Source organism: Dreissena polymorpha, chromosome 7 (genome assembly GCF_020536995.1).
Source record: "Dreissena polymorpha isolate Duluth1 chromosome 7, UMN_Dpol_1.0, whole genome shotgun sequence".
NCBI classification, from domain to species: Eukaryota; Metazoa; Mollusca; class Bivalvia; order Myida; family Dreissenidae; genus Dreissena; species Dreissena polymorpha.
Genome location: NC_068361.1, coordinates 109,814,225 through 109,841,495, shown reverse-complemented (window position 1 = coordinate 109,841,495; position 27,271 = coordinate 109,814,225). Strand labels below are relative to the sequence as shown.

At 34.2% G+C, this 27,271-nt stretch overlaps 2 protein-coding genes and 2 long non-coding RNA genes across 8 annotated transcripts in view; 2 read left to right on the top strand and 2 right to left on the bottom strand.

Annotated features, from left to right (window-relative positions):
• Nucleotides 1–1,079: 1,079 nt before the first annotated feature.
• Nucleotides 1,080–27,271, top strand: part of LOC127837182 (uncharacterized) — an 86,400-nt gene continuing 60,208 nt past the window's right edge. The window contains exons 1-7 of one of the 4 annotated variants that reach the window (XM_052364103.1): nt 1,080–1,194; nt 4,243–4,561; nt 5,073–5,662; nt 6,683–6,804; nt 7,468–7,559; nt 8,365–8,405; nt 9,355–9,516. In XM_052364103.1, the coding sequence (XP_052220063.1) occupies nt 4,264–4,561; nt 5,073–5,662; nt 6,683–6,804; nt 7,468–7,559; nt 8,365–8,405; nt 9,355–9,516 (1,305 nt within the window). In that variant the 5' untranslated portion in view covers nt 1,080–1,194; nt 4,243–4,263. The remainder of the gene's footprint in view (nt 1,195–4,242; nt 4,562–5,072; nt 5,663–6,682; nt 6,805–7,467; nt 7,560–8,364; nt 8,406–9,354; nt 9,517–27,271) is intronic. The other 3 variants (XM_052364107.1, XM_052364104.1, XM_052364106.1) reach the window with 3 other exon arrangements.
• On the top strand, nt 12,148–14,513 carry LOC127837186 (uncharacterized). The gene is made up of 3 exons (XR_008029165.1): nt 12,148–12,488; nt 12,790–12,846; nt 14,486–14,513. It is a non-coding gene; the product is annotated as an uncharacterized LOC127837186 (long non-coding RNA).
• On the bottom strand, nt 16,511–17,761 carry LOC127837187 (uncharacterized). The gene is made up of 2 exons (XR_008029166.1): nt 17,450–17,761; nt 16,511–16,906 (listed from the first exon to the last, which is right to left on the bottom strand). It is a non-coding gene; the product is annotated as an uncharacterized LOC127837187 (long non-coding RNA).
• LOC127837183 (interferon-induced protein 44-like) overlaps nt 20,140–27,271 on the bottom strand; it is an 82,392-nt gene continuing 75,260 nt past the window's right edge. For both annotated transcript variants that reach the window (XM_052364109.1, XM_052364108.1), the window contains exons 2-7: nt 25,597–26,135; nt 24,225–24,283; nt 23,893–24,087; nt 23,610–23,753; nt 22,582–22,753; nt 20,140–21,224 (exon numbers count right to left, since the gene is read on the bottom strand). In XM_052364109.1, the coding sequence (XP_052220069.1) occupies nt 20,893–21,224; nt 22,582–22,753; nt 23,610–23,753; nt 23,893–24,087; nt 24,225–24,283; nt 25,597–26,134 (1,440 nt within the window). In that variant the 5' untranslated portion in view covers nt 26,135 and the 3' untranslated portion in view covers nt 20,140–20,892. The remainder of the gene's footprint in view (nt 21,225–22,581; nt 22,754–23,609; nt 23,754–23,892; nt 24,088–24,224; nt 24,284–25,596; nt 26,136–27,271) is intronic.

Below are 27,271 nucleotides of genomic sequence, written 5' to 3'. Positions count from 1 at the left end.
ATTCTTTAGGACACTATGTGGTTCCATTCGGAGATTAGCGCTTTATACACCCCCACACCAAACAAAAGAAAACATAATTACACGCTAAAATGATAATTTTGTCGAAAGATCAAATGATTTTTATTCACGCGAAAACGTTTTCCTTACATCGCATAAATATGATTTTTATTCGAATTTGCAAATTCAAAAAGGTGTAACCGTTGTCGCTTGTTTAATCAATTACAAGCGTGAATCGATTTTAAAATTAAAATTTAAACCGGATTTTCAATGATATCCTCAATAAACAAATTTCTTACGATTCTGTCCACATATATAGCTATGACGGGGACTTTAAATAGGGTGTCGTTTGTCCGGGTATACAATTCAATCGGGTGCCGATTGTCCGGGTCGAAAAAATTACAGGGCGCCGACTTCCGCGTATGCAAAATAAACTGGGTGCCGATTGTCCGGGTGCCGTTTGGCCTACAATCAGTAGTAGTAGTAGTAGTAGAAGTAGTAGTTAGTAGTAGTAGTAGAGTAGTAGTATTAGTGGTAGTAGTAGTAGTAATAGTAGTGGGCGGTGGTGGTGGGGGTGGAAGTGGTAGTGTAATTACTCAGTAGAAACACGGAGTACTGTGCAGAGAACATTGTTTCGGTATGAAATAGCGTGCGTATGGCATAACAAGTAACACAACAGTAGCGCCGACCTCTTCCATATTTCTTTCGGTGTTAGTGTAAACAAACTTACTTTGTTGCCTGATTATTGCAGCGTTTATAATTAGTCCAGAAGTTGCGATGTAAAGCAGCCGTGTGCAGTTTGTTGGAATCACAATTAATATTTAGTTGAATGTAACCTGTTGCAAAAAAGCAATGTGTATATTTCAGTAATATTTAGCACAATAATATTATTTATGTTATTTTAGGAAATATCTGTCACCGATTTATTTTACAAAATGATTTGTAGAATTAGTTTTCGAAACGCGATTATGTTAGAAAAAACTGGCTGATTGTTGAGATTCCTGACAACCAATGAAATTATTTGCTACAAATGGCGGGTGTTTTTATTTGAAGAAAAGTGTCGATATGTGTTTATATAAATATTGTGTTTATAATGTATTTTAAAGAAGTGCTGACTATTTGTTTAACTTCTTTTACGATGAAAGTAAGGTTAATGTCGATTTAGCGAAGGAAACGTCTTCTGTTCGTTGAGATAAGGTAAACTAGGTTACTGGTTTAGTATGTAAATTCGGACAGTACGTAAGTCGGACACACGTAATAACTCACTCAATTCCGATGAAATTTGACAATTTTTGGTGAAAAGGCGAGTACGAGTACATTCATTGATACATTTTTAATGGTGTTGCATCATTAAGCGCTTATTTTGCATGTGTCCGACTTTATAATTTAGAACAGGAAATCCACAGTTTTTTTAATGGAAATGCTCATCAAGTGTCCAATGTTTATTACTCGACTACTCGTAGGGTGAATCCGTGAAAAGTCGGACAGTTGACAGTAAAACACATAATAAACTATCCAATTACAGACTTGAAATCCCAGTAACACGCATTTAGCGACACATAGCCATTCACTTTGAAAAAATACATTTGTACAGTATATACATGGACACCGTTTACGTTAACACAAAATCAATGATTGTACTGGTACTTTTTGTTCTTTTTAGAGCACACATGGCTGTTTTCTAGTAAGAGTAGGCTAATTTATTGCCATTTTTGTCATTTGGTAGTGGAAACTTCAAGTGTGTATACAAATGACTGTAGTTTACCATCCCTTTAAATTATCTTAGAGGATATTACCTTGTAGTTTACAATTTGAGTCATTGTTTTTCTCATGGCCTTTGATTGAAGTCGCACATTTTATAGTCTTTAAATTGGCGCACAGTTCATTTCTTCAATCTGCGATTGCATTCTGCAGTTCAATTATTAGCCAGGGCTCAACCTAACAGTGGTCCGTTGACCCGGGGTCAGTAAAAAATAGGGAGGACCAGTGAAACTAGAAATTTGGTTGATCCGTCGGACCAGTTAAAAATCCTGGGCCGGCTATTGTGAAATACTGGTGGAAGCCGTTTTCATTAATAAAACAACTTTATTTGTTCATAATATACCGATAATTTCATCATATTTTTGGGCGTACTCGAGACTGGGGATGAAAAATAGCAACATATTGGAAATTCCAATTTCCTAGATGCCCGAATGACAAAAAACCTGTTGTCGGATCAAAAAATCGATTTGCATTCCGCAAATGTCTCTGGACTTCGCCGTGATCGATACACAAATTAACATAAAATTCGAAGCGTTTGGATTGAGAAATTAACAAAATGGTATTTATTATTTTGAAAAAGCAGCAATCAGTTTCAAATTAGCACACGCCTTGCCCGTGGCGAGTAAATTACTGCCGGGCCACATACAAAAAATTCACGTTTGTGGCCAGCCGGGCATGTAAATTATTGAAGCCGATTGACAGTTTATAAAAAAAATCGTAAGCGGTTCTTGATATTTGCAGATCTATTTTTCAATTTTGGGAACAAACACCTTGCCGTAAGTTGTAAAACAATGAAATTCGATTGGTTTTACAACACGCACCTGCTTGCACACGTCATCGTTATTGTTTTTGACCGATGCAGTTCGGTCACATTCGGTTCTTATCGACGGTTTCTCTAGACATTAATCGAGAAGATGCTTTTTGAATCGATCATTTCAATCAAGTAATACGCTTCCGTTTTTGTCAATGTAAACAAAAAATAATGTCATTGTCGACATAGAGGCTATGCAGTATCTTAGGTATGTTGATGGGCTAAGCCCGATAAGCACTTCCAAAATAGAAAATTGACAATGATTTGAGAAAAAGGAAGCCAAGAAAGGATACGAGGACACCAGAAAACGCTCTTTTCAGAGCACTGGTGTAACGATCGACCGTCTTAATTCTAGTGACTGATTAGATGTAATTGTATTCACTACTATTGAAACAATGTTCTGCTTTACTATGTGTAGCATGTAAGTGTTAAAATGTTGTGATTTGTTATAATTTGGTTAAAAAAGTTTGGGCATGTAAACAACTATGTTGGGCATGTAAACATTCTTAAGTTACTGGCCCCGACTGGCATGTAACTTTTCAAAGCTTATTTCGAAGACTGAGCAATAATCAGCATTTTATTGATCTTAGTACCATCAGAATATACTTTGTTTACCGTGCAAATTTACACTGGAGAGCGCCGAATAATGTTTTGATATTGCCGGAGAATAAATGTGCGTATTTTCAAGATAACAAATTTTCACGATGTGGAATTTCATTCTGGGGGTGGTTGACCTGTTACCTCCGCCTAAAAACCCTAAAACTAATGAAGAGAAGCTTGAAGTACAGCAATTATGAAAAGGACGAGAGATAGTTTAGTAGATAGTATAGTTTCTTTTTATAAATGCACAATACATTGTGGATAGTCCGGAAAGTTAATTGAAATGTAGGTAAAATAACATAGATATTGTCGGACCACTTAAAATCTTGGAGGACCAGTAATTTCTGAAAGCTGGTGGTCCTTTGGGTCAGTAGGTAAAAAAGTAAGTGTCAAGCCCTGATTGCTGTGTGTTCAACGCTAACAAAAACAAGTATGAACTATTTTTCGAAAACCCATGCGCTCGAGTTAGCAAATCGACCAATCATAAAAAAATTAAAGTTAAAATCGCTCAGTGATCTATTTTAGAAAGGTATAGTGACAAATTGTAAACAGAATAAACTTGCGTCATAAATTAAACATTTTAATTCAAGATTAAAATTTGCCAATTGGCATTTTATTTACAGTTGGCTTTCGGTCAACTACTTACTTTTAAAATGGTTGTTCAATGAAAGGTTTGGTTGCCCAACCATTGGTTTTTTATTATCATACAGTTTTCGCCTTGTTAGGCTGAAAGAAGGGTTTATGTCTGGGAGGGGTTTTGTCCGGATACCCAGTAACTTGTAAGGATGGGCAATTGTGATTTTATATAATTATATTCCTAACAGGTTGTGCACAGTATTCATTCTTGTAACTTCACAAACAGTCTTCACGCTAACTATAAGCCCGACAGCCCAGGACTGGTTAAATGTTAATCGGGCTGCTAGAAATTAATAATTTATATAGTCGGGCTATTGGATTCTGTTTCCAATAAAGCATCATAATTCGGGCTAGTGGTTAAAATATATTACTGTGATGACTGTTCACAAATAATTTATGGTGGAAACAGTTACAATTAAATTTTGTTTTTATTTCAGTGTTTGTGTGCGGTTGTATTCATGCAGCCAGAGCTAATCCAGGTAAACTGGAGTAGCGATGAAGAACTGGTACAAGTAAGGTGGTCAGACTCCGATTCTGGGGACCCAGTGAATTGTTCTATGACCAAATTACAAGACATTACAGGATCTGCTGACTGTGCTGTGACAGATAGCGAACAAGTACAGCGCGATGAGGAATATTTAGACATTTGGGATAGTGATGAAAGCTTAATGTTTTTGTCTTCTACAGATTCTGAACATGACATCGAACAGGTTTTAGCTAAGCCGAAAAAGAAAACAGAAAACAAGTACATTCAAAGTAAGTACAGTACAACTTTGAGGGAAATTTTGCCAGGCTTTTTTGAAATTTTAGCATGTGCGTTTGTTTAATAGTGAATTTTGTCAATTTTTTTTCCAGTCTGGAGCTGTTTCTCAGTAACTATTGCATAGAAGGGGAAAATGTATGCTCACTTTGCGTTGTTTTTTTCCCATTGTCAGTGTTGAATTCGACATCTAAGGCTTCCGAAATAGTAATGGGTCAGAAATTGGCATCGCTTAAGTAGTTGTTTTAACTTTTGATTTTGGGGATTTTTGTTGCCCTAGTCCCTTAAAATTCAATAATTAATACTATCCCAATCAAAAACTAATAAAAATATGTTTCAGATTTAGACAAAAATGTGCCATAAACCCACACATTACAACGTTATTGCTAAAACTAATTTAAGGAACTTAAAAAAAATTCTTAGCCTTTCTGTTTACATTCTAAAACACCAGTCTTAATGCTAGAAAATAACCATTTGTTATGCCTTGGTTTTAACATTTGTTTTCAGGTGAGGTAAAGTCAGAAGGAAGAATGAAATTAAAAGCATTGAAGTTTCTTAGTATTAAGACAGCGCTTAACACACCCTGCTATTGTGGAAAACGGTGTATTATGCAGTTGAATATTAATTCTGTCCGTGATATTCGTGAAAAATTCTGGCATAATCCAAAATTGACTAGGATAACACTGCTGAAAGCATCATATGAAAAATCTGAAAAAGTCGGAAAATACAGGTACTTTTCAGTACAGTCTAAAAAACAAGAAATACAATTATGTACAAAAGCATTTTTGGCTGCATTGAGAGTTAACAAGAATACATTAACTACAGTTGCTGATATGTGCATGAATAACAAGGAAGCTCCAACTGGGAAATCTCCACGTAACTGGGACAAAAGCACTCTACTTTTGATTGCTTGGCTGGAGGATTACTTCAGATTTCATGGCGAAAGAATGCCTCACCGAAACGAGATTGTGATGCCATATGGAACAGTGAAAAGTCATATTTATGAACAATACAAAATGGATGTGGAAAATCCAGTGAGCAAAAGCCAGTTCTACAAGAAATGGATTGACAGCTTCCAGTTTGTTAAAACGAAAAAGGTAAAATAATGTGTTTTTTGTGGGTTACAAACAATTTTATGCTGATATGACGTTTTTAAACTACACAGTCATGTGCCTGCGTTAGTTGTAATACATGTAATTTGGCATCGTCAAATTAGAATCTATAGCTATATGTGTTTTTATAACAGCTGTCACATAATGAATCTTGTGTTGAGTATTTCCTTTGAATGTCTGCAGCATTTGTTACAAGGTCTAACACCAATATACATGTAACCTTTTTTTTGTCAGTTACTAGATATAATAATATACAGTTGAATCAGATTCTCTCGAGGTCAACGACAAAGGTCAAATATATGGGGGACATAGTGTTTTACAAACACATCTTGTTAAAATTTAAAAATGAAAAATATGCTACACAATCAAAAACTTAACTATATTACATTAAATATTTCGAATGAGGCACACATGTACAATAGGCGAAAACGCATACATAGAAAGGATATTGCTTCAAAAAATTAACTAGAAAAAGTAGAATTTAAGATTTTCTCTAAAAACTTTCTGGAATGCCAGCCCTGGTGAAAACACCATTTCATTGCCTCTGTATCTTGAAAGAGCCTGGCCTTTCTTAATTCTTTCTCAGCTGTTAACACTTACAATGCGGGAACCGAATTTTTAAGGCCTTTGCAAACAGTTTGGATCCAGATGAGACGCCACAGAATGTGGCGTCTCATCAGGATCAAAACTGTTTGCTATTCTGATAGTATTCTTTGAAAAAAATCGAAGAAAATGCGAATTTTAGAAATTCAGCAGACGACATTTTAGCAGACGACAAATTTCCCAGCATGCAAAGGGTTAAACTGTTACAGTGTAAAACGACAATTTTCATGGTCTTTTCTAAGACTTAAAACCTTCATTGTGATGTATCAGAAAGGATACTCCAAAAAGGCATTGGTAATTTATTTTCAGGAATTTATTTTTGAAATGGGTTGTAAACAACAACAAAAATGAATCAGTTATCTGGAGCTGTGTAACATAAGCAGTGATCGATGTATGTTTCAGACCAACAGCTTCAGCAAATGTACAACTTGTGTGACATTAGAAAGGCTAATGAGCAAAACCACCTCTTTCGAGATGCGTGCTTTCTACAAGAAAAAGAAAGAAGAGCATAATATTCGTCAAATGTAATTTATGTATTTTCATTTCTTTTATTTGTCATTTATTTTTGTAACCAAATCTTTAATGAATTACTCCCTTACGAACATGGTAAGAAGCATTTCTTAAGTTCAGAATGCAAATCAGACTGTGTATTATTAGGGGAAAGATTAATGACCAGAAAAATTTACTGGGTGCTGCTAGATTGAAAATTATAAAAAGGTTCACGGTGAAAATTTTGGACTGACATTGACATTTTCTTGCAGGGTGCAGCATCCTTCAATTTTGCTCCATATCTTTCCCTAAGGCTTATTTTATATAACCACTGGTAATTAGTAAAAGTTATTCAGTTAATCAAGCTCATTGACTTTTATCTTAAATTGAAAGGACCTTTAAGCCCCATTAATCCTACATATGTATTGATATCCCAAATTCACCAAACTTATTGAACATAAATATGTAGTTTAATAAATGTGTTTAAACATTCAAAGTGAAATAGGTAGAAAGGTGCTATATCCTGCATATTTTTGTTTCCTGCATACTGCCCATTAATGATGGTAAACAAAGAAATGATATACATCTTTCAAATTTAATTTAATTTTGCCTATTAAATGTTTGATGTCAAAAGAAACAGATGCACTTAAAACTATTAACTATTTGCAACTTCAAAGCTCTTATTTAATGATATCCAGGTTAGAAAGGAAGTACTATTACAACAAAAAAGACCAGGCACAACGCAATCCAAGCCAGCACATGTCCATAATTATCGATGGTATGGATCAAGGTTGGTATTTAAAGTGTCCATACACTTTAATTTTGACAGGAGCAGTTTGAAAATCCTAACTAGTCATAAAACATATTCCCAAGTTCCAGTGTTCTGCCTTTGACGGGGCCTTGTTACAATGGCAAAAACAATTATTTGTCCTGACCCGATTTCTAAAAATAGGTCACCATAATAAGGATTTCTAAACATTACAATGAATGAATTTTTTGTTGAATGTGTAAACTGTAACAGAACAAAATCTTTCATTTTGTATTATGTAATTATAAAAAATAATTCCCATTATTTTGAAGAAAAAGCCTTTAACTATAGGCTATATAGAGTTTTAAATTTGCATTTCTTTCTCCATGCATATATACATGTTAACTTTTTCCATAATTATATATATATATATATATCTATGTCATAGAGGATATTTGTTGGATTCCGTGTAAGATTGCATTATATTTCATGAGTGGTCACCGAAACAATATTTTCACAAGTGAAAATAACGAGTTTCTGTTACAACCCATGAAATATATATTACGATCTTACACTTTGAAATATATAGTATTATGATTTGTCATTAGTAAATCATGTTGTTGTTCTCTTGTTTTTTTTACGCTCTTTCACTGAAAAGCATGAAATACTGTAATTAATTTAATTTCCTGTCCAGACTTTTTTACTACATCCACAGTTGCACACAGGATACAATGGTACCAAAAAGGAATGCTTTACATAATATGTGATTTAATTTTTTATATAACAAACATACAAACAGTTGTTTTTTAAATTTTTATTGCATAAATCTATTCTCTATTTTTTACAGCAAAGACCAATTTGCCACATTTTGCTGGGAGGAACCCAAAGGTAGGATAAAGGAGGTTTTGTGCCTTCGATGGTAATCTATTTTGGCTCACACCTGTGTGTCTTACTCTGTGTGTCTTAAGCTTTCAATTTTCTTTACAGAATGTTACCCATAAAAAGGGCATATAAACAGTTTGTATGGTATATTTTTTTCTGAAATAAATGTTTATCCTATTACCAAACGAAAACCAATAGTATAACAAGTGATCGTATGAATATGAGCTGTGAACTATAAATATTTTTAGACTATGGTTTCCAATCTTTATTTTTGGAACAATATATATTTCAATGTGATGTCATAGCAAATGATTATGTTTGAAGTAAACAAATACTTCAAGCAAAATTGGGACACCAGCGTTATTTTTTAGATTTAAGTATTTTTACTCTTTTTGAACGATAAACACCACAAAATAATGGGATAAATAGAATATCATGTGAGTGTTGGAAAGAGATCAAGTTTATCATGCTCGGCTCAAAAATTTTGTAGCACTCTGAAAGTCTAGCACTACATGTTTCTCATCCTATAAACTTGATCTCTATCCGACAGTTACATAATATTCTATATATACATTAAAAAGCATTTATTTAATGAGTTCCTAAAATACATATCTTGCCATTCAACCATTGATGCAAAATGTATTAATTTATATTTAAAGTTGTCTCTAGGACACTTGCGGCGCTTAAAAAAAACAAAAAATAGAGAAAAGTTGTTACTTAGTATTATATTGTGGTGGTACGCTAGCAAATTTTGTTAAGTTCAGGTCAAGAATTATGAGTTTGATTGAAACTAAAGGCTTTTTATTTGGCAGGTGATAACAATTAATCAAATATGCTTGTTAAGTTTTAGGATACGAAATACACAAACAAGATTCAGTATTTTGTTTGTTTTTGATTTCCAAATTTAAATGATGTATTGTGCAAGATTTTGTAACTGTTATGTGAAAAATTACAGAATCTGCATGCAGTGGATCTTCTGCATACTCATGTCACTGGAGTGCTAAGTCACGGGCATGGAGGGTTTCATGCCTATGTGGACATTAATGAATATCCTCATGATCCCAACTTGACAATCAACATCATACTTAAAGAGCTACTACGTCAAGCCAAGGCAAATGTGAGTAATGTTTGTGCACATGTTATCTTACATAATTATACTTGGAAGACAAAAATTGTAAGCAGGCCATTAAAGCACCTACATTTCTGAAAATAACCAAAGCCCTTGACACTAATGAAATACCACATGATGGCTTTTTTGGTAAAGATGGTTTTAGTACAGTCAGTATTTTCAGGGGTCTCAATCGCTGGTTTTTGGGGTTTAAATAAGGCCATATTTCCCCAGCAAAAAGTATATAGTTCCCCCATTTCAGATAAAAATGCAAGACAATTGAATGCCCTAGACCCAGAATTGTCAAGTTCAAGTTCAAAATGTTTCAAACTAAATAAAATTGATAGATAAGTGTTAACTGTTAATAGATTGTAGTAAAAAGGACAAATTAAGTGATTAAAACAAATATTGTAATGTTTCTTATGTTTTGGTTGAAATTCTCCTATGGAAAATGATGCCTGATTTCGCCCGCCTCGGTGTTCCCCCAAACCAGAGTGAGACCCCTGGTTTTATGAATTTGTATAGAGGATCATAAATTCTTGCTTAGGTTGGTTAATAGGAAAGATAACATCAGAATACGAGTCATACAAAATGCATTAGTATGATAACACATTTTCGCCAGACTAGCTATATTTGTGTATGATCATGTGATATAAACACTGACCATCTTACTTTTATTGTTTTCCCTATGTTGTAGTTTTACTTGTTGTTTACTCTAGAGAACAACATTATTGTGCAATAACTTTGTGGATGTTTTTATTCCAGAACAACTGCCTGCCTCCAAATTTGTTTATCCAAGCAGACAACTGTTGGAGGGAAAATAAGAACCGTTATGTATTTGCATTTCTGGAATTGTTAGTGGCAGAACAGGTTTTCCATGAGGTGAGTGTTGATTTCAAAGATCACAGGGTCTGTTTTACGACAGTCTTTCTTAAGGATGAGTATTCAAATAATTTCATTTTCATTAACTTGATTATTTGAATATTCATGTGCACTACTTACAATTATTCAACCTCTGTAGCATGATTTAGTAGAAATGCTTTTTATGCCCCCCTTCGAAGAAAACGTATTCACACAATGGCTGCTACTACAACTTATAGCCCATATAGGGGCATGCATGTTTTACAAACAGCCCTTGTTTACCAGGTAATCGATAACGTCACGGAAACACGTCTATTCAGGGAATCGATAGGGATCGTAAAAGCATGTATCTATCAGGGAAAGGATAGTTACTATAACTAATTAACTTTAGACATGTTATTGTTGCCAACTACTGTGTATCATATATATCACTAAAAACATGATAGTTTTGAATCCTGCAATGTTTGTTTTCAAAATTATGGAATTGCATCTTTTTGGCTTTTATTTCAGGTAACATTTTTGTAGCCTTAACATATAAATTATTTATATTTGATTATTAAATGAATAGTTTTTCTTAGTATTATTCCATCTTGTAGTTTATGCATTTTTTTAAATCAAATTATGATAAAACTTGGGAAAGGCATTATCTTGTTCAGCCATTGTCGACTTTATTGACTGAAGGTATTTGATTTGTCGGATTTGATAATCATATATTATATTTCAGGTTCATATGTCCTTCCTTATTGTTGGCCACACGCATGAAGACATTGATGCAAAATTTAGTGAGGTGTCCAGGCTGTTAAATACTAAAGATGCTGAATATTTTGATGACCTTTTAAACGTTTTGAAAAATGCAGAGCGTATCACACAATTATTTGATGTTAAGTCATGGATTGAGGGTGATTTGAACAAAGTTGACCACATCACCCAACCTTTGCACTTTAAATTTGTTTCTGTGGACGGTGGTGTAAAAGTGTTTTATAAAGGGGTACAGTCTCAGCCGTGGTCAGCCCTTAATGGGAACTTTTTGAATAAAGCCCCAAGTGGAAAGCCAGAAATATTGAAGCCAAATTTTAGTAAAATTGAAATAGATAAAAATGTTAAACAAATTAAAGCTCTGAAACTAATTTTCAAAAAGCAGGATAGTACACAAAAGTGGCTAGACTTTTACGAATCGCTCAATTCCAACATGGACAGTTTAGATTCTGGAGTACCGGTATTTCCTTTAACACTGCTACCAAGACAACCTATAAGGCAGTCCTTTCCACCAGGACAAGGAATGGTTCCTGAAGTTCGTGAACTGATTGAAAAGGAAAACAGACAGCCATTGGTGAGCTTTTTCTACAATAAGGTCATATATTGTTAGCTAACCTGAGCTCACCGTGCTCAGGGTATAAATTTCCCCCCCCCCCAACTGATTTGATAATCATCCATATTGCATTTCTAGCATATGGTATATACTCTTAGAATATACATGTTGAGTTTGTAAATCTTAATCAACCACTCGGCTAATCTTAATGAAACTTGGCAGGAATGTTCTTTGCATAACTCATATTACCATGGAAACGGATAGGTTTCCTTATATGTATATAGTAACATCTAGAGCTTAGAGCTCTAATATTTGGCATGAAATATCATATGATGAACCTAAACAGTAAACAAGAATGTTAAAATTATGCCTCTTGGGTCGGAATTTGCCCCATACCGGGGGACAAATGTTTTTTCCTTAAATGTATATAGTGAAAAGTTAAAAAAAACTCTTAAATATTAAAACTAAAGCTTTGATATTTGACATTAAACATCGTCTGGAATACCTCTACCAATATTGTTCAAATTATGCCTTTAAGGGTAAAAATTGGCCCAACCCTGAAGGCAAATATGTTTTCCTATATGTATATTGTAAAAACTTCTTCCCTGAAACCACAATGCCAAGAGCTTGGATATTTGCTTTCAAACATGGGCTGATGGACCCTTACAATATGTAATTTGTAAAACAGTATGAGATACATGTATAATAATAAAATACAAAATTGAGGTGTAATTTGTATAATTCAAGGTACAGATAAAAAAGCGGAAAACTGGAGACGAAGCTTCTGACCTCAGGGTTGCCAAAAAGAAGAGTAAATATATATGATATATATTATTATCATAAATCTTGAAAATATCATTAAAGTTATCTTTTTACATTCGTTATAGAGTTGAAATTCATTTGTTATGTATTTAGTTTGAATTTGACAGGATCAGGAAGAACAAACTTAAGTTTAAGTATGTGTTTTACAGTAAAAATGTGACAATAAAATAATTATGAACATTATTTCATAAAAAATTTGTTTCTACTTATCCTTCTCAAACCCATCTGTAGAAAATTATTGTGTATTTTGAGTGTAATCCATATGAAAATATTCCATTGAAACATTTCAGATGATAACACTTCTGGTGGGAAAGGGTTTGGCAAAAGGAAGAGAAGATTTATATATGGTTTGTATATTGCTCTTTTTTTTCTTTGAACATATAATGGTTTTTATAAGAAATAAGTAATAATAGTATTAAAACTGATTAATATTAAAGGGGCCTTTTCACAGATTTTGGCATGTTTTGTAGTTTGTCTTTAAGTGCTTTATATTGATAAATGTAAACACTGGATCTAAAAAGCTCAAGTAAAAAATCAAGAATAAAATTTAAAAAAAAGGTAAAAAAAGTAGCCCCCATCAGGGCTCGAACCAGTAACCCCAAGAGTCTTGGAGTAAATGGGATATGGGAATCACGACCGTCCATCTGTCCCAAGGAGCATAAGTTTGTCATTTATAAAGCGAAATTCCTTAAACTTGGTACAAAAGATCCTCATCATTAGACTGTGTATGCTTAAATACCAGTTCCCTACCTCCAAGGTCAAGGTCACTATTATAGGTCAAATGTCTATATATGGTACAATGTTGCATCCTGTTTGTGTCCAGAGCATAACTTAGTCATGTATTGAGTGAATTTTATTAAACTTGGCACAAATATTTTCAATCGTGTGTCGCTCTTTCTGTTGCCTAAATCTAGTGGAAGACAAGGTTAAGGTTAACTTTCATCCATTTATTTAAAAACGGAATTCCCATGCCTTGAAGGAACACAACTTGAATGATATTTTCTCGCAAAATAAACTCGATACTGCAACTAGTGTTCTACAGATATTAAAGCATTAATTAAGCCTTTATATGTTTTGTTAACATTTCTTGTATTCTCACGTTTTCAGCTTTTCAAGGTTTTAAAATGCATTTTGTTTGAAGTATTGTTGAGTAGCCTATTAGGCATTTAAAATAAAAATAAATTATTCTACAGCTTGATTTTCAGTACGTTACAGGACGGCATATAGTGATCGCACTGTCCGTCCGTTCATATGTCTGTCCGTCACACTTGCGTTAAAGTGATATTATGGGCATCTAACAGTTAATAGGTGTCTATCGCAACCGTTGTTTATTTTTGGTGTTTTCACTTCATATATACTTAGATTTGTTAATGCAGCATCAACATGCTAAAACAATATCCCTGAAAGAGAAAAATAATGCATTTGAATTAAATTGAATATAAACTGTACTTTCGTTTGACAACTGGTCATGCTTGTACGATGTGTACCTAAATTTAGTTTTAGTGCAGATTCGTTCATACGACACAAAGACACAATTTTGTTTTACGGATGGCTTACAGGACTGGGTGAGTCACGTAAGATATCGAATATAAAATATATTTTTAATAACAACTGGTAGCAAGATGAGTTGCAGATAATTGGTCAGTAACCTCATTTTAAGTAACTCGTTTGACCTGTTAATTCTTTTCAGCTCAATTCAACAGTGAAAAATGCCCATAATATCGCTTAAAGGTTTCGAAAAATGCTCATAACTTGTATGTCGCTTCAGATGTAACCTTTATAATTGGTATGCATTTGTATATGGACAAGGCCTTTCCATACGCACACAAATTTTGACCCCTTTGACCTTGACATTAAACTTAGGGTCCGCTTTTAGGTTTCAAACTCTGCCTTTAGGTTTTGAAAAAGCGTTTTTTGGGGGCATATGTCTGATGGAGAAAGCTCTTGTTTTTGTTTGGCATTGATATGTGGTTTGTTTTATTTTAGACACAACACTGTGCAGATCACGACTGGTCATGATTTCAGATGAAGAAAGGAAGAAACATCTGTGGATAAAATTCTTGATGGACCTGTATACTTCATTTATGCAGTATATGCACAACGTGTTGCTCATTTTGTATGTGTTCTGCTGCCTTTTTGAAGGATATATTTTGTTTATTTTAAGGTTATTGCAAGAACTTCTGCGTCAATCTTTACTAGAACACATGGGTTTATTCCAACCCAGAGTTTCATTTTATGGTGAAATTGGATCAGTCAATTGAATTTGTTTTAGCAAATATACGTCTCTGGTGGGCAAAAATAAGACACTATTATTGAGGTGTAGTGTTTAACAATTTGTATCCAGTCAAATGTTCCTTATTTCGCCAGTTGTCTTTATAATCCCCTGAAAGTATTGAGTGAGATGTCCTTTATAAGCTATTGTAACTGTACATTTGTTCATATGCATTTTTCTACCAATTTTCGATTTCGGTTTAGAAATGCTTTGTATGAACTTGTCTTCACATAAAAATGCTTTATTATGTCCCCCTTCGAAGAAGAGGGGGTATATTGTTTTGCTCATGTCGGTCCGTATGTCCGTCTGTCCACCAGATGGTTTCCAGATGATAACTCAAGAACACTTAGGCCTAGGATCATGAAACTTCATAGGTACATTGATCATGACTCACAGATGACCCCTATTAATTTTGAGGTCACTAGGTCAAAGGTCAAGGTCACGGTGACCCGAAATAGTAAAATGGTTTCCGGATGATAACTCAAGAAGGCTTATGCCAAGGATCATGAAACTTCATAGGTACATTGATCATGACTCGCAGATGACCGCTATTGATTTTCAGGTCACTAGGTCAAAGGTCAAGGTCATGGTGACCCGAAATAGTAAAATGGTTTCCGGATGATTACTCAAGAACTCTTATGCCTAGGATCATGAAACTTCATAGGTACATTGATCACGACTCGCAGATGACACCTATTGATTTTCAGGTCACTAGGTCAAATGTCAAGGTCACGGTGACCCGAAACAGTAAAATGGTTTCCGGATGATAACTCAAGAACGCTTATGCATAGGATCATGAAACTTCATAGGTACATTGATCATGAATCGCAGATGACCCTATTAATTTTCAGGTCACAAGGTCAAGGTCAGGTGACTCGAAACCGTAAAATGGTTTCCGGACGATAACTCAAGAATGCTTACACCTAGGATCATGAACATTCATAGGTTCATTGATCATGACTGGCAGATAACCCCTAATAATTTTCAGGTCACTAGGTCAAGGTCACAGTGACTAGAAACAGTAAAATGGTTTCCTGATGATAAATCAAGAATAATTAGGCCTAGGATCCTGAAACTTTATAGGTACATTGATCATGACTAGCAGATGACCCCTATCGATTTTCAGGTTACTAGGTCAAGGTCACAGTGACAAAAACTAATTCACACTTTGGCTGCCACTTCAACTGACAGCCCATATGGGGGGCATGCATGTTTTACAAACAGCCCTTGTTAAAATAGATTTTGTGAATTTGTGATTGCTAATGTTTAATTTTTATGTCTCCGAAGGAGGGCATATAGTGATCGGACTGTCCGTCTTTCCGTCACACTTTGCGTTTAGGTTTCGCGTTTAGGTTTCAAAAAATGCTCATAACTTCTATGCCCCTTCACATAGCAACTTGATATTTGGCATGCATGTGTATCTCATTGAGCTGCACATTTTGAGTGGTGAAAGGTCAAGGTCATCCTTCAAGGTCAAAGGTAAAAAAAACATGTATCAACGCAGCGCAGTAGGGGGACAGTGTGTTTCTGACAAACACATCTCTTGTTTTATGTTCTATAATATGTTTGTATGTCAGGAGAAACAATAAAGTTTTGTTTTTACAATACATACTAAACTTGTGGCAGAATTGTTTAGTAATGAAAATACAAATTGCAGCAATTGCATCTGTTAAAGAACTTTGAATGGTTATAATTGATGTAAAGATTGTTTTATTGAAATATTTCATTTTTAAAATGACTTCACATGTTGAAAAAAATGTTATGTATTTTTTATAAAAGAATTAATTAATTTTAGTTAGTCATAAAAAAATATTGAATCATTCACACTCTTTTATAAATTTTCTGACCTACTGACTGGTGGATTGCGAACATAATGGTATACCTTTGTGTGTGTTTGTATTTATTATTACATGTTTTATAATTAAAAAATAAATTAAGAATTATACATTTAAAAGTCGTTTACCTTCTATTTTTTTCAGTGTGATTTTTTCTGTGTGATTATGCATATCTGGAAGTGTGTACCGCTGGCGTAACATTTTCAAAGAATTTATCTGTCTATGTTATTATGAACTTTAGGGAGTTTGTACCGCCGGCGTAACATTTTCAAAGAATTATCTGTCTGTGTGATTATGAACCTTAGGGAGTTTGTACCGCCAGCGTAACATTAAGAAATATCTGTCTGTGATTATGCATAGTTTGTACCGCCGGCGTAACATTTTGTCATTGTAGAGTTTGTACCGCCAGCGTAACATTTTCAAAGAAATATCTGTCTGTGATAATGCATAGTTTGTACCGCCGGCGTAACATTTTGTCATTGTAGAGTACAATTTTCAAATATCTGTCTGTGTGATTATGAACCTTAGGGAGTTTGTACCGCCGGCGTAACATTTTCAAAGAATTATCTGTCTGTGTGATTATGAACCTTAGGGAGTTTGTACCGCTGGCGTAACATTTTCAAAGAATTATCTGTCTGTTTGATTATGAACCTAAGGGAATTTGTACCGCCGGCGTAACATTTAGAATTATCTGTTTGTGTGATTATGAACCTTAGGGAGTTTGTAACGCCGGCGTAACATTAAGAAATATCTGTCTGTGATAATGCATAGTTTGTACCGCCGGCGTAACATTTTGTCATTGTAGAGTAACATTTTCAAATATCTGTCTGTGTGATTATGAACCTTAGGGAGTTTGTACCGCCGGCGTAACATTTTCAAAGAATTATCTGTCTGTGTGATTATGAACCTTAGGGAGTTTGTACCGCTGGCGTAACATTTTCAAAGAATTATCTGTCTGTGTGATTATGAACCTAAGGGAATTTGTACCGCCGGCGTAGCATTTAGAATTATCTGTCTGTGTGATTATGAACCTTAGGGAGTTTGTACCGCCGGCGTAACATTAAGAAATGTCTGTCTGTGATTATGCATAGTTTGTACCGCCGGCGTAACATTTTGTCATTGTAGAGTTTGTACGGCCGGCGTAACATTTTCAAGAATTATCTGTCATTGATTCTGAGAGTTTGTACCGCAGGTGTATTCAATTGTGATTATGATCCTCTGAGAGTTTGTACCGCCATTGTAACATTTTCAGTAAATTTTTCTGTTGAAGGATTATGAACCTGAGTTTGTACCACTAGCATAACATTTTTTTAAAGCATTTGGGATGGTTGTACCGCCAGTGTATAGAATGAACCTTTGGGAGTTTGTACCGCCAGCGTAAATAGTTAGAGAGTTTGTACCGCCAGCGTACCATTTTTTGTTTAATTTTAAAGTGGAATGAATCTGATGAACATTTGGGAGTTTGTACCGCCAGCATAACATTTAAGTTAATTATTTGTTGATGTTATAATGAACCATTGGGAGTTTGTACCGCCAGCGTAACATTTTCTGTTGTAGGGTTGTACTGCCAGCATAACATTTGTATACTTTGTTATAAAAAGTTACAAAAAAATGGGTTTATTTGTAGGAAATATCCTTGAAAAAGGCCATTTTAAAAGGGATTCTGTGGAAAATCCCTTTTTAAAATATACTGCTTTAAACATTCTTAAGAAAGCAACACATTGTTTATTTATATTATATGAGTTTGCGCTGTTGATAAATCCATGTCTGTTTAAGATCTTGTGAAGTCATTGCTTAATCGTAAATAAATAACATTGATTTGCTTTAAATAATAATATATTGAACAAATAAATGTAATGGTACCGATTGTATTATGTGTATATAAATTTGCACACTTTCGTTAAGGTAAAATGTGTTAAGTTTCGATGCAATAACAATGTTAAAAAGAGTTACAGACGACGCGTTGTTTCTCGTTGCATTAATATTTTTAAAAAAAACGTTATCAACTGTGTATATCTAACATTTTTGATTCCCCAACGCATGATGACTTTACTTATTTGTTGTTACTAAAAAATGTAGCCTTTGCATAAAATTTGATTCAAATTTCAGTATTGCAGTTTTCCAAACACAGATTATGAGTTAAATAGCTATTTGGAATAAAACGACAAGAAAAACAAAAGTATATACACGCGTTATCTAAAAGCCGGGGAAACACCCATTTTTTACTACAATTCTTCGCTTGGCGTTGGTTTTACATGAAATGTTCATAATTGGTTTCAGGTGACACTATATCTGCGTAGATAACGCGGCACCTCCCAGAACCCCCAAAATATAATTAACAGTTAAGTGTAAGTGATACAATATATATGTGTACACAGACATTTGAACATCAGGTGGACATTCCAGAGCATTCAGCCCCGTGTGTTACCTGTTGTACCGGCGATCGATCAGCAAAGAAAACTTAACAGCCAATATACAATTGGTATAGCAAATACATATATTTGTTTAGCGCATAAAAAAACATGACATGAATTTCCTATTTTCATTATTTTATATCTTTATAGTGAAAAGAACCATCAATATTACAAAAGCGTTTCATGAAAATCAGCAAAATATAGCGCGTGTTTGCTGACATATCCGACTGTGATAATCTAACATTAACCAATATGATTTAATTGACAAATGCATGTCTGGCGATGTGATACAAAGAGTATAAAATGTTATTAATTGCGCGTGTTTGAAAACGTGAGACGAATAGGATAAATTCAAGTCCACCAACAAACTAACCTGATATTCTATTTATTCTATCACAGGTTTTAAATAATTTAACTTTGGTTTGCAAAACAAAACAGAACCCTTTATTATTACAACCTATTACAAACATTCTTTTAAGATACTGACTCTAACCTTTCGTAGTAACATGATATCTATTTGAGATGTTTGCGACACCCAAAATTGTCCTTGGCAATTCTAAGCAAAAACAGCGTTAAAGTCAACAAAATCGATAAACGCGTTGTTTTAAGATACTGACTCTAACCTTTCGTAGAAACATGATATCTATTTGAGATGTTTGCGGCACCCACAATTGTCCTTGGCAATTCTAAGCAAAAACAGCGTTAAAGTCAACAAAATCGATAAACGCGTTGATTCAACTTCAGCATGTCAACTGTGACGCACTCAGGTTGTCAAAGTTTGTTCTGTTGAAAAATATATAATACATTACCATTTGTTTTCCAGCCAAAAACAAACTACCGACGATTACTTACAACGGATGCACAAATATAATTGACTTTTACGGCCATTTTTATAATTTGCATTTACATATGTGCAATATTTCTAACTAAAGTTCTGTGAATAATTGTAAAAAAACAAATCAAACCTTTACTGACTATAGCTCTACAATCAATAGTAAGCATCACTTTTAAACTTTACTTAATCCAAAGATTATATTGCATCCATGAGCAAAGCATGGCACTGGCATAGTTGTTAATTAAAATCTCCTTCACCTCACAAAAACAACTTTGAATAATGCATTATTAAACTTGTTATTTATTATACTCTAGAATCATTACAGAGAGAGCAATTCGTGTAACCATACACTAGTCTATTGAGATAATGTATTTGTTTAAATAAACAACAGCAAACATTATAACACGAAAACAGCAAGAAAGCATGAGATGAATTCAATTAAATTTAGTGACACTAAAACTACTCCTGGGTTTAATATCCATCCCAATCACTTACTTGTTTGATATTCCTCAATCCAAGCTAATGTTTATAGAAGCAGAAAACACACCACTGATATTTGAAATTCAACTGTAAATACGACATTTACGAAAAAGTCTAATAAAGTCGATAATTGTATAAGTAAATAGTTATAACAAAAAATGAAACAAACGGTCAAATTATGTTTTAAAAAAGTCGAATCTAAAGATCAATTATATTATTTGGTAACAATTCGTTGCAAGTAGTAGATATCCTTAATAAAAAACAGTTACTAGCTTATGCCATAGATCATAGGAAAGGCGAAACAAAACATAAGTGACCGAATAATTATACATTAATATAAATCCCACAATAAACAGCAAAAAAAACTCATAGAAGTTTATTAACGCAAAACAAACCCATTATACTTAGTAGTCTAATATTAACAGTCATAATTCGAAATCGAACGTGCCATGAATCATTACATTATCATCAATCAAATTCAATATCAAAAGTTATGAAAAAAAGTCATGCAAAAACATTAATATCTATTTTCAAGTAAATCTCCCTCAGCTTTCTTATTAAATGGACTCCGAAGCAGCTTCTAAATCGTGTCCCTCTTCTGTATTGGCACAATCTGTGCTGTCGGTGCTTTGATTGTCAAAATAATCCCGAGACAGGTACATGATCTGTCTCAACGCAAAGAGTGCCAGGAAGTTCACACCGTCATCCATCATCAACTCATCTCCATAGTTCTTCACGGGAAACACGTATTGCTTTGAAAAGCCGAACATATCGCAAGCTTTTTGCACTGTTTTTGCAGTAGCATTGCTTGAATATACCGTCTCTAAGTTTTGGGCGACAGCTTTGTCTAGGAGGTCGATTTTTGTCAAGATAACCGCTTGAGGTATCCCTTGGTAAAATGAGACAGCAAAAACGCAAGTTGTACAGACGGCTATAAAATACATACTACTAAATATCAAAGAAATCAACATGTATTGTAAAAGTATAACTTGACAATTACTAAAATGTCGCAAAGAAGTTTTAAGTAAAAACGTTCGCAACTATTTGTGTTCTTTTACATTTGATATGCATACTAAACATATTATTTGTTTGTTGTTTACTGATTATATGAGAGTGTTTAGACATAGTCAGTGCCTGGTAGTATACAGTTTAACAGTTGGTTTTAATAAGTGCAATTAATAATAGCACCACGCTTAAATAAAGCAAGAGGGCAAAAGGTCTAGAGCGTTCACCAGAACCCAAAAGAAATAATCTTCTCTAAAGATGTCTGAGTCTCTGTGTCATACATGTGACGTTTACCCTAAGCTTTGTCCCTTTTGTCACACAGATTTTATATGGTTTTAGTGTTCTGACCAAGCTTGAAATAAGGCGAAGTCGGTCCTTTTTAAATTACCACACAATAGTCGGGTAGTTTTTCAATGAATCAGAACGATTTTCAAACTCAATTTATCACAAAAATAACTTAGAACGTTTATCTGATTACAAACATGTCTTCTGGAATATTTGCAAGATGTTACTCGAGTAATAATGGGAAAATTGGCCAGCCCAATCACCCCTGGCGACCATTGCTTTCAATGGACAGGACTTATTTTGAACAAAGCTGATATACAATTATTATTATAAAGTTTCATACTGTTTGGGCAAACAAATATGACATCTAGAGCTTTCAAAAGCTTTCTTAAGTTTTGCCTTGTGATCCTCTGTGACACAATGTTCAACTCGGCTGTATTGGGAAATATGTTCTAACCAAGTGTTATTAAGATCCGACATTGCTTGTGGCCTTTACATGTAGTAATCACAAGATAAATGTTGACGACGGCACAAATCGCAATGACCGACAAAAAGCGACGGGCAAAAAGTGATAAAGCAAACCATTAGAAGGCTGTGCTTTGGAAGCATCTAAATTGCACTACTGTCAGATGAATAAAGTATGTTTAATTCGCTGGGCATAAATCGAATCATAATGTGCATCCTTCAATATTACAGTTTTCAATATATTGTCCAAAATGATCATCAGGAATACATTCGTCGAATACTGTTTGATCTAAACGTTTATGTGACTCCTTTTTATCATCAAATACATATTTTAAAGGAAATATACAATAGATTGTAGGTGAACTTGTATGCATTTTAAATTTTATCTAAATCTTTAATCTCGTGAACCTTTTTTAAACTCAACGACAAATTTGGTACACACAATCGAATATCCGTTCAACAGACGAAATGGCAGGAAACTACAGTGTTACCTTTCCGCATTGTTAGGGTCCGGAAACTTTTTATTTTTGCAATCATTTCGGAGTCAAGCTTTAGTAACGTAGATACATCCAGAACAAAGACTACACAATGAACCTTGTTGCTTAATTCTGGCTTCGTCACAAACGCCGAATCGTCAAAGGAAATTGGTTTCTCGGCTTGAAACTGAGTAAAAAAAATTAAATGATATTATTTTCGTCAATATGTACTTCATACTGGTAAACAGCCAAGTAGCCTTAGGCACTGTTTAGATGAAGATTAACATGAACTCCTCATTGCCATTCTGTAAATACCAACACAGATCAATTCTGAGTTCAAATTAATTTATTAACAGCATCAACATCATTAAGAACATCACATAACGCACCAGATGTTACGTGTATGAAATATACATGAACAATTTCACTCACTGTGACTTTAAACATGGGAACTTCTATACTTATAGCGTGCCGTTCATTGACGTGTAGGCTAAATAAATTATTCATTAACAAAGGTGAATAAGTAAAATGGAACGTATGTATGATTATAATGAATGCGAACGTCTACATGATTGTTTTATATTTACTTTAACCAATCTAAACACGCTATTAGTTTAATCGCTCCAATAAACAGCGTGTTTTGTATACAATTTAACACAATTTAACTTGTCGTTTCCCTTACTTACAATGTGTTTTGCATTTCTACGGAGCGCCTTTCTCTCCCCGCATGCAATATACATGGATGCTAACCGTGCTATCAATCAGATGGATAACAGCCGTATAAAACTGTTTAATTATTATTTTACTGATTAAAAATATAAAGATTATCAAAATAAATTATATATTCAAATACTTATTTTGTTTAATAAAAAACGTTTTGAATCCAATCTGCTCGTAAGGTCGATAGACCTAAATCATTTACAAAATGAAAATGAACAGTTTTTTATCTAATAAAATGTTGTGTAAATACAAAATGTGCTTGCCGTAGCAATTTAAAGACGGCAGTATTGTTTTATATAACGATAAAAAATGCAATTTTATACCTGGTATTTTTCTGGAATATGACCATCCAGCAAAAAAGTGAACTCCATGGTGTCAATACCGAAATCAGGTTCCAGCCCCCTCGTGTCACATATGCGCACATGAGGAGCTTTGTCCCGTGTTGATTTGAATTCGTAAGGTTCATACTGAATTATAATCATGCCCAATAATCGGTTTTTGAACTTTTGCATAATAATGTTTTTATTAAATATTTAATAGCGATGTTTGTTACAAAGATACTTGTTTCCCTACATCGGGTTATTAAAGCCGTTTGTTAACATGTACCGATTTGGTGACGCTTTGTCTTCCATCCCCACAAAGAGCCCTTTGTGTAATTCTACCCTTGAACACAGAATTGATCGTGTTACAGAAGCTGGATTTCCCGGAACCGACTGGGCCAATCAGTGCGATGCGATAATCTTGGATCAAACTGTTTCTAGGTTTGATCGACTGAACACCTTGCATGAGCTCCTTCACCAACTGGATCGTTACAAAGTTGTTTGAGAATAGTTTTGATATTTATTTTAACATTGAAAGCAATATTTGTAATGATAATATTTATCAGGAGGAAAATGTACATCCGACAGTTACTTATGGTTTCAATGCAGTGAACATACCGTCTTACTCCATTCAGGTACCTTCCGCCATTCCTGATGTGTTGCCTCTGGAGGTTTAACTACATAGAAAGTTATGGATTTAATACTGGATATGACGAAATCCACAAAGGAAACGTTTATTATATTGTCAGGTGAAAATATATCATCTTTTTTAGGATTGTTTTCTGTATTGCCCTGATTAATAAAAACTGATGATCCGAGGATATTACTTCCCATCATATTACAACTCATCCGCTGAAACAACTCCCTTACCGATGAATTTATGTAAATACTGTATTCATTATAATTATGCCATTACAGCACGTGTCTATCAGATCCCGATATCTCGAATATTCTTTAGTCTTGCATACGTTTTTTTAATTCATTGAAAAACATTTGATTGTAAAACTATCACAAGCTTTAAATGAAAAAAAGATGTAAATTAAACAATACTATAAAAGATATACTATTAAAGACAGTATAGCATCAATGTTTAATTCGAAAAACGAATCAATTAAATAACCCCCTCAATCCAATTGTTTCAAAAAACCAACCGAAGAATTTTTAGACATCAATTTAAAGTATTTAATTGTATAGTTAACCAACGTTTCAAAACCTGTTTATGTGTTCAAAGACAAAACTACTGCCTATAGGCATTCCAGCGACTTTCGTTAAGTTGTTTCCCGCCAATCTATATTATTGAATAATAATGTGCTTTTAATCATGATTGTTTCCAACCGTCGAAAAATATAGAGGTGGGTAAACATACCAAGCAGCTAAACACCCTGAAATAATGGAACATCTCATGAAAAGGTGTCAAATCATCAGAAGAGGCTTAATATCACTGAACAAGGTGACCCACAGGAACATCATGTCACCGAAATCATCGCCAATACGGGAGCACCATTACCAGAAATGTTATAATAATATCATTGGAAAGGGCGAAACATGATCGTAAGGGGTTAAGCATCACCGGAAAGGCTTAACAACCCCGTAAGAAGCGTATCATCCACCGAAGGAGCGCATCATCACCGGTAAAAAAACGAAACATTCCTTGAAGTGGCTTATACATGGGCGATACATCCCCAGAAAGGGCGTAACATCAGCGAAAGGGGCATAATCGGAAGAGGCGTATAATCACCTGAAGGGATGTAACTTTTACGGAGTAGGTAGGTAGGTAGGTACGTAGGTAGTTAGGTAGGTAGATACAACACGAAAATTATAAATTTTACAAGTAACAAGCGAATAAAATGTTGATGTACTTATATGGCAACATAATTCAAAATTGCAGGTGAAATTAAAACAAAAAAGTCGTTAAATAAAACTCTTTTTAATTATGATTCTTAGGATACAAATCGTATGGCATAGGAAATTATAACATAAAAAGTCAAACCTGCTACGCTGTACACTTCAAGTTCTTTGATGTTCAGGTTCCCGTTATGAATATCGTTCCAGCTTGATACCCCAGACATTGTGTAGTTGATACCAAACGCAAACCCACCATTCAACTGAAATAACCCACCGCTGCTAGCGATGGTACCAGAGAATAAGTTCATATCATATCCGGTATTCCCACCAAACACGGGCCCATTACTTGAATGTGAATATATGCTGTATGTGGAATTAGAAACTGGAAATTTCCGAAATGTATCTTTATTTGAGACTTTCAGTTGAAACAAGAAGGCCTTATCATCTCGTGTATAACTGTTTACGTTGCCAGCCCAGCTCGCCGAAGTGTAGCCACCGAAAACGGATCCCACCTCATTGTACACCAAGGTGACTGTGGCGCCCTGGTAGTCACATTTCTCGTGGAACTTCTGTGATGTACAGCCATCAGATGTTGCACTGTACAGAAGAGTAAATTGTTTTTGTCCTTGACCGATCCACTGTTCCAGTTGTGTCTTGTCCGAATCTCTGAGTTGGCCTGTCATTCTGAATAGCAAATCAAAAATGTCGTTGTTTTTCTTTTCATTATTATCCGTAAGTACACATAAACAAACAGTTCTCAATTACACATATACTTACGCATTTTATGTTTATGTTTTAACGCTGTTTTGACAAGCGTATGAAGAGATTCGTAAAGCATTTATTTTAAGATTCAGATTGATATTTAAAAAAGTCCAAATATCATTTGTATTATGTGTTTGGATTCTTGTATCGAAGATACGTCGTTTCACGTAAATGAAAAGACATGGTTCAAAAGTTGATATGAATTCTCTGTTCCTTACTCAGAAACGCACATATCTTACCGCCTGCTTTTCGCTGTTTTCTATTTGTTTTCTATTTAACATCGTTTTACAATTTAATGGATGCATACGATCTTACTTTTTTTTTCCAAAACAGATAAAATATTGATAAAAACTAACTATATTTAAGGATCAGAAGATATGGTAATAGAAAATCGGTGAAAGAATATTTATTACTACTGTAATAATTCGAGTTCGTTCATAACTTAGAAAAATCTGGTTGTTAGGATTATGCAATTATGTGTCTAAGGATTTAAGGCACAGTAAATGATTAATTCATATTTTATTTAAATGTTCTAAATGTTTAATCCTTATGGGGATTATATGGAAACAATTAGAATGTTGAAATAAGTATATTTTATTCACTTAATCATGTGACCAAAAATAACCCATTAAAACAAAAAGTATTAAATGAGGCAACCAAACTAGTTGAACTGTCAATTCGTCTGCCTGTTCGTTCGTCCGTCAGTCCGTTCGTCCATTCGTTCCTCCATCCATCTTTCCATCCATCTATCCATCTATCGATCCATCATTTAATCGTTCCAAAACCAACCACCCATCCATGAATCCATTTACCAAACTATTCTTCAATCTTTCCAGTCAGCCATTCATACAAATACCCATCCATCTATCCATCCATTTTCAATAATAGATTATAAACACGTTGGTAAATATCATTTTATATAAACTGCATTGATGTAGTAAGCAAGCTCATCATCCATCCATCCAGTCTCAAAACAAAAACACGTTTTAAAATACCACTTTGATATATAAAATATTTTTGGGTGCAGTTAGCCAGCACAACATATATACACATATCTT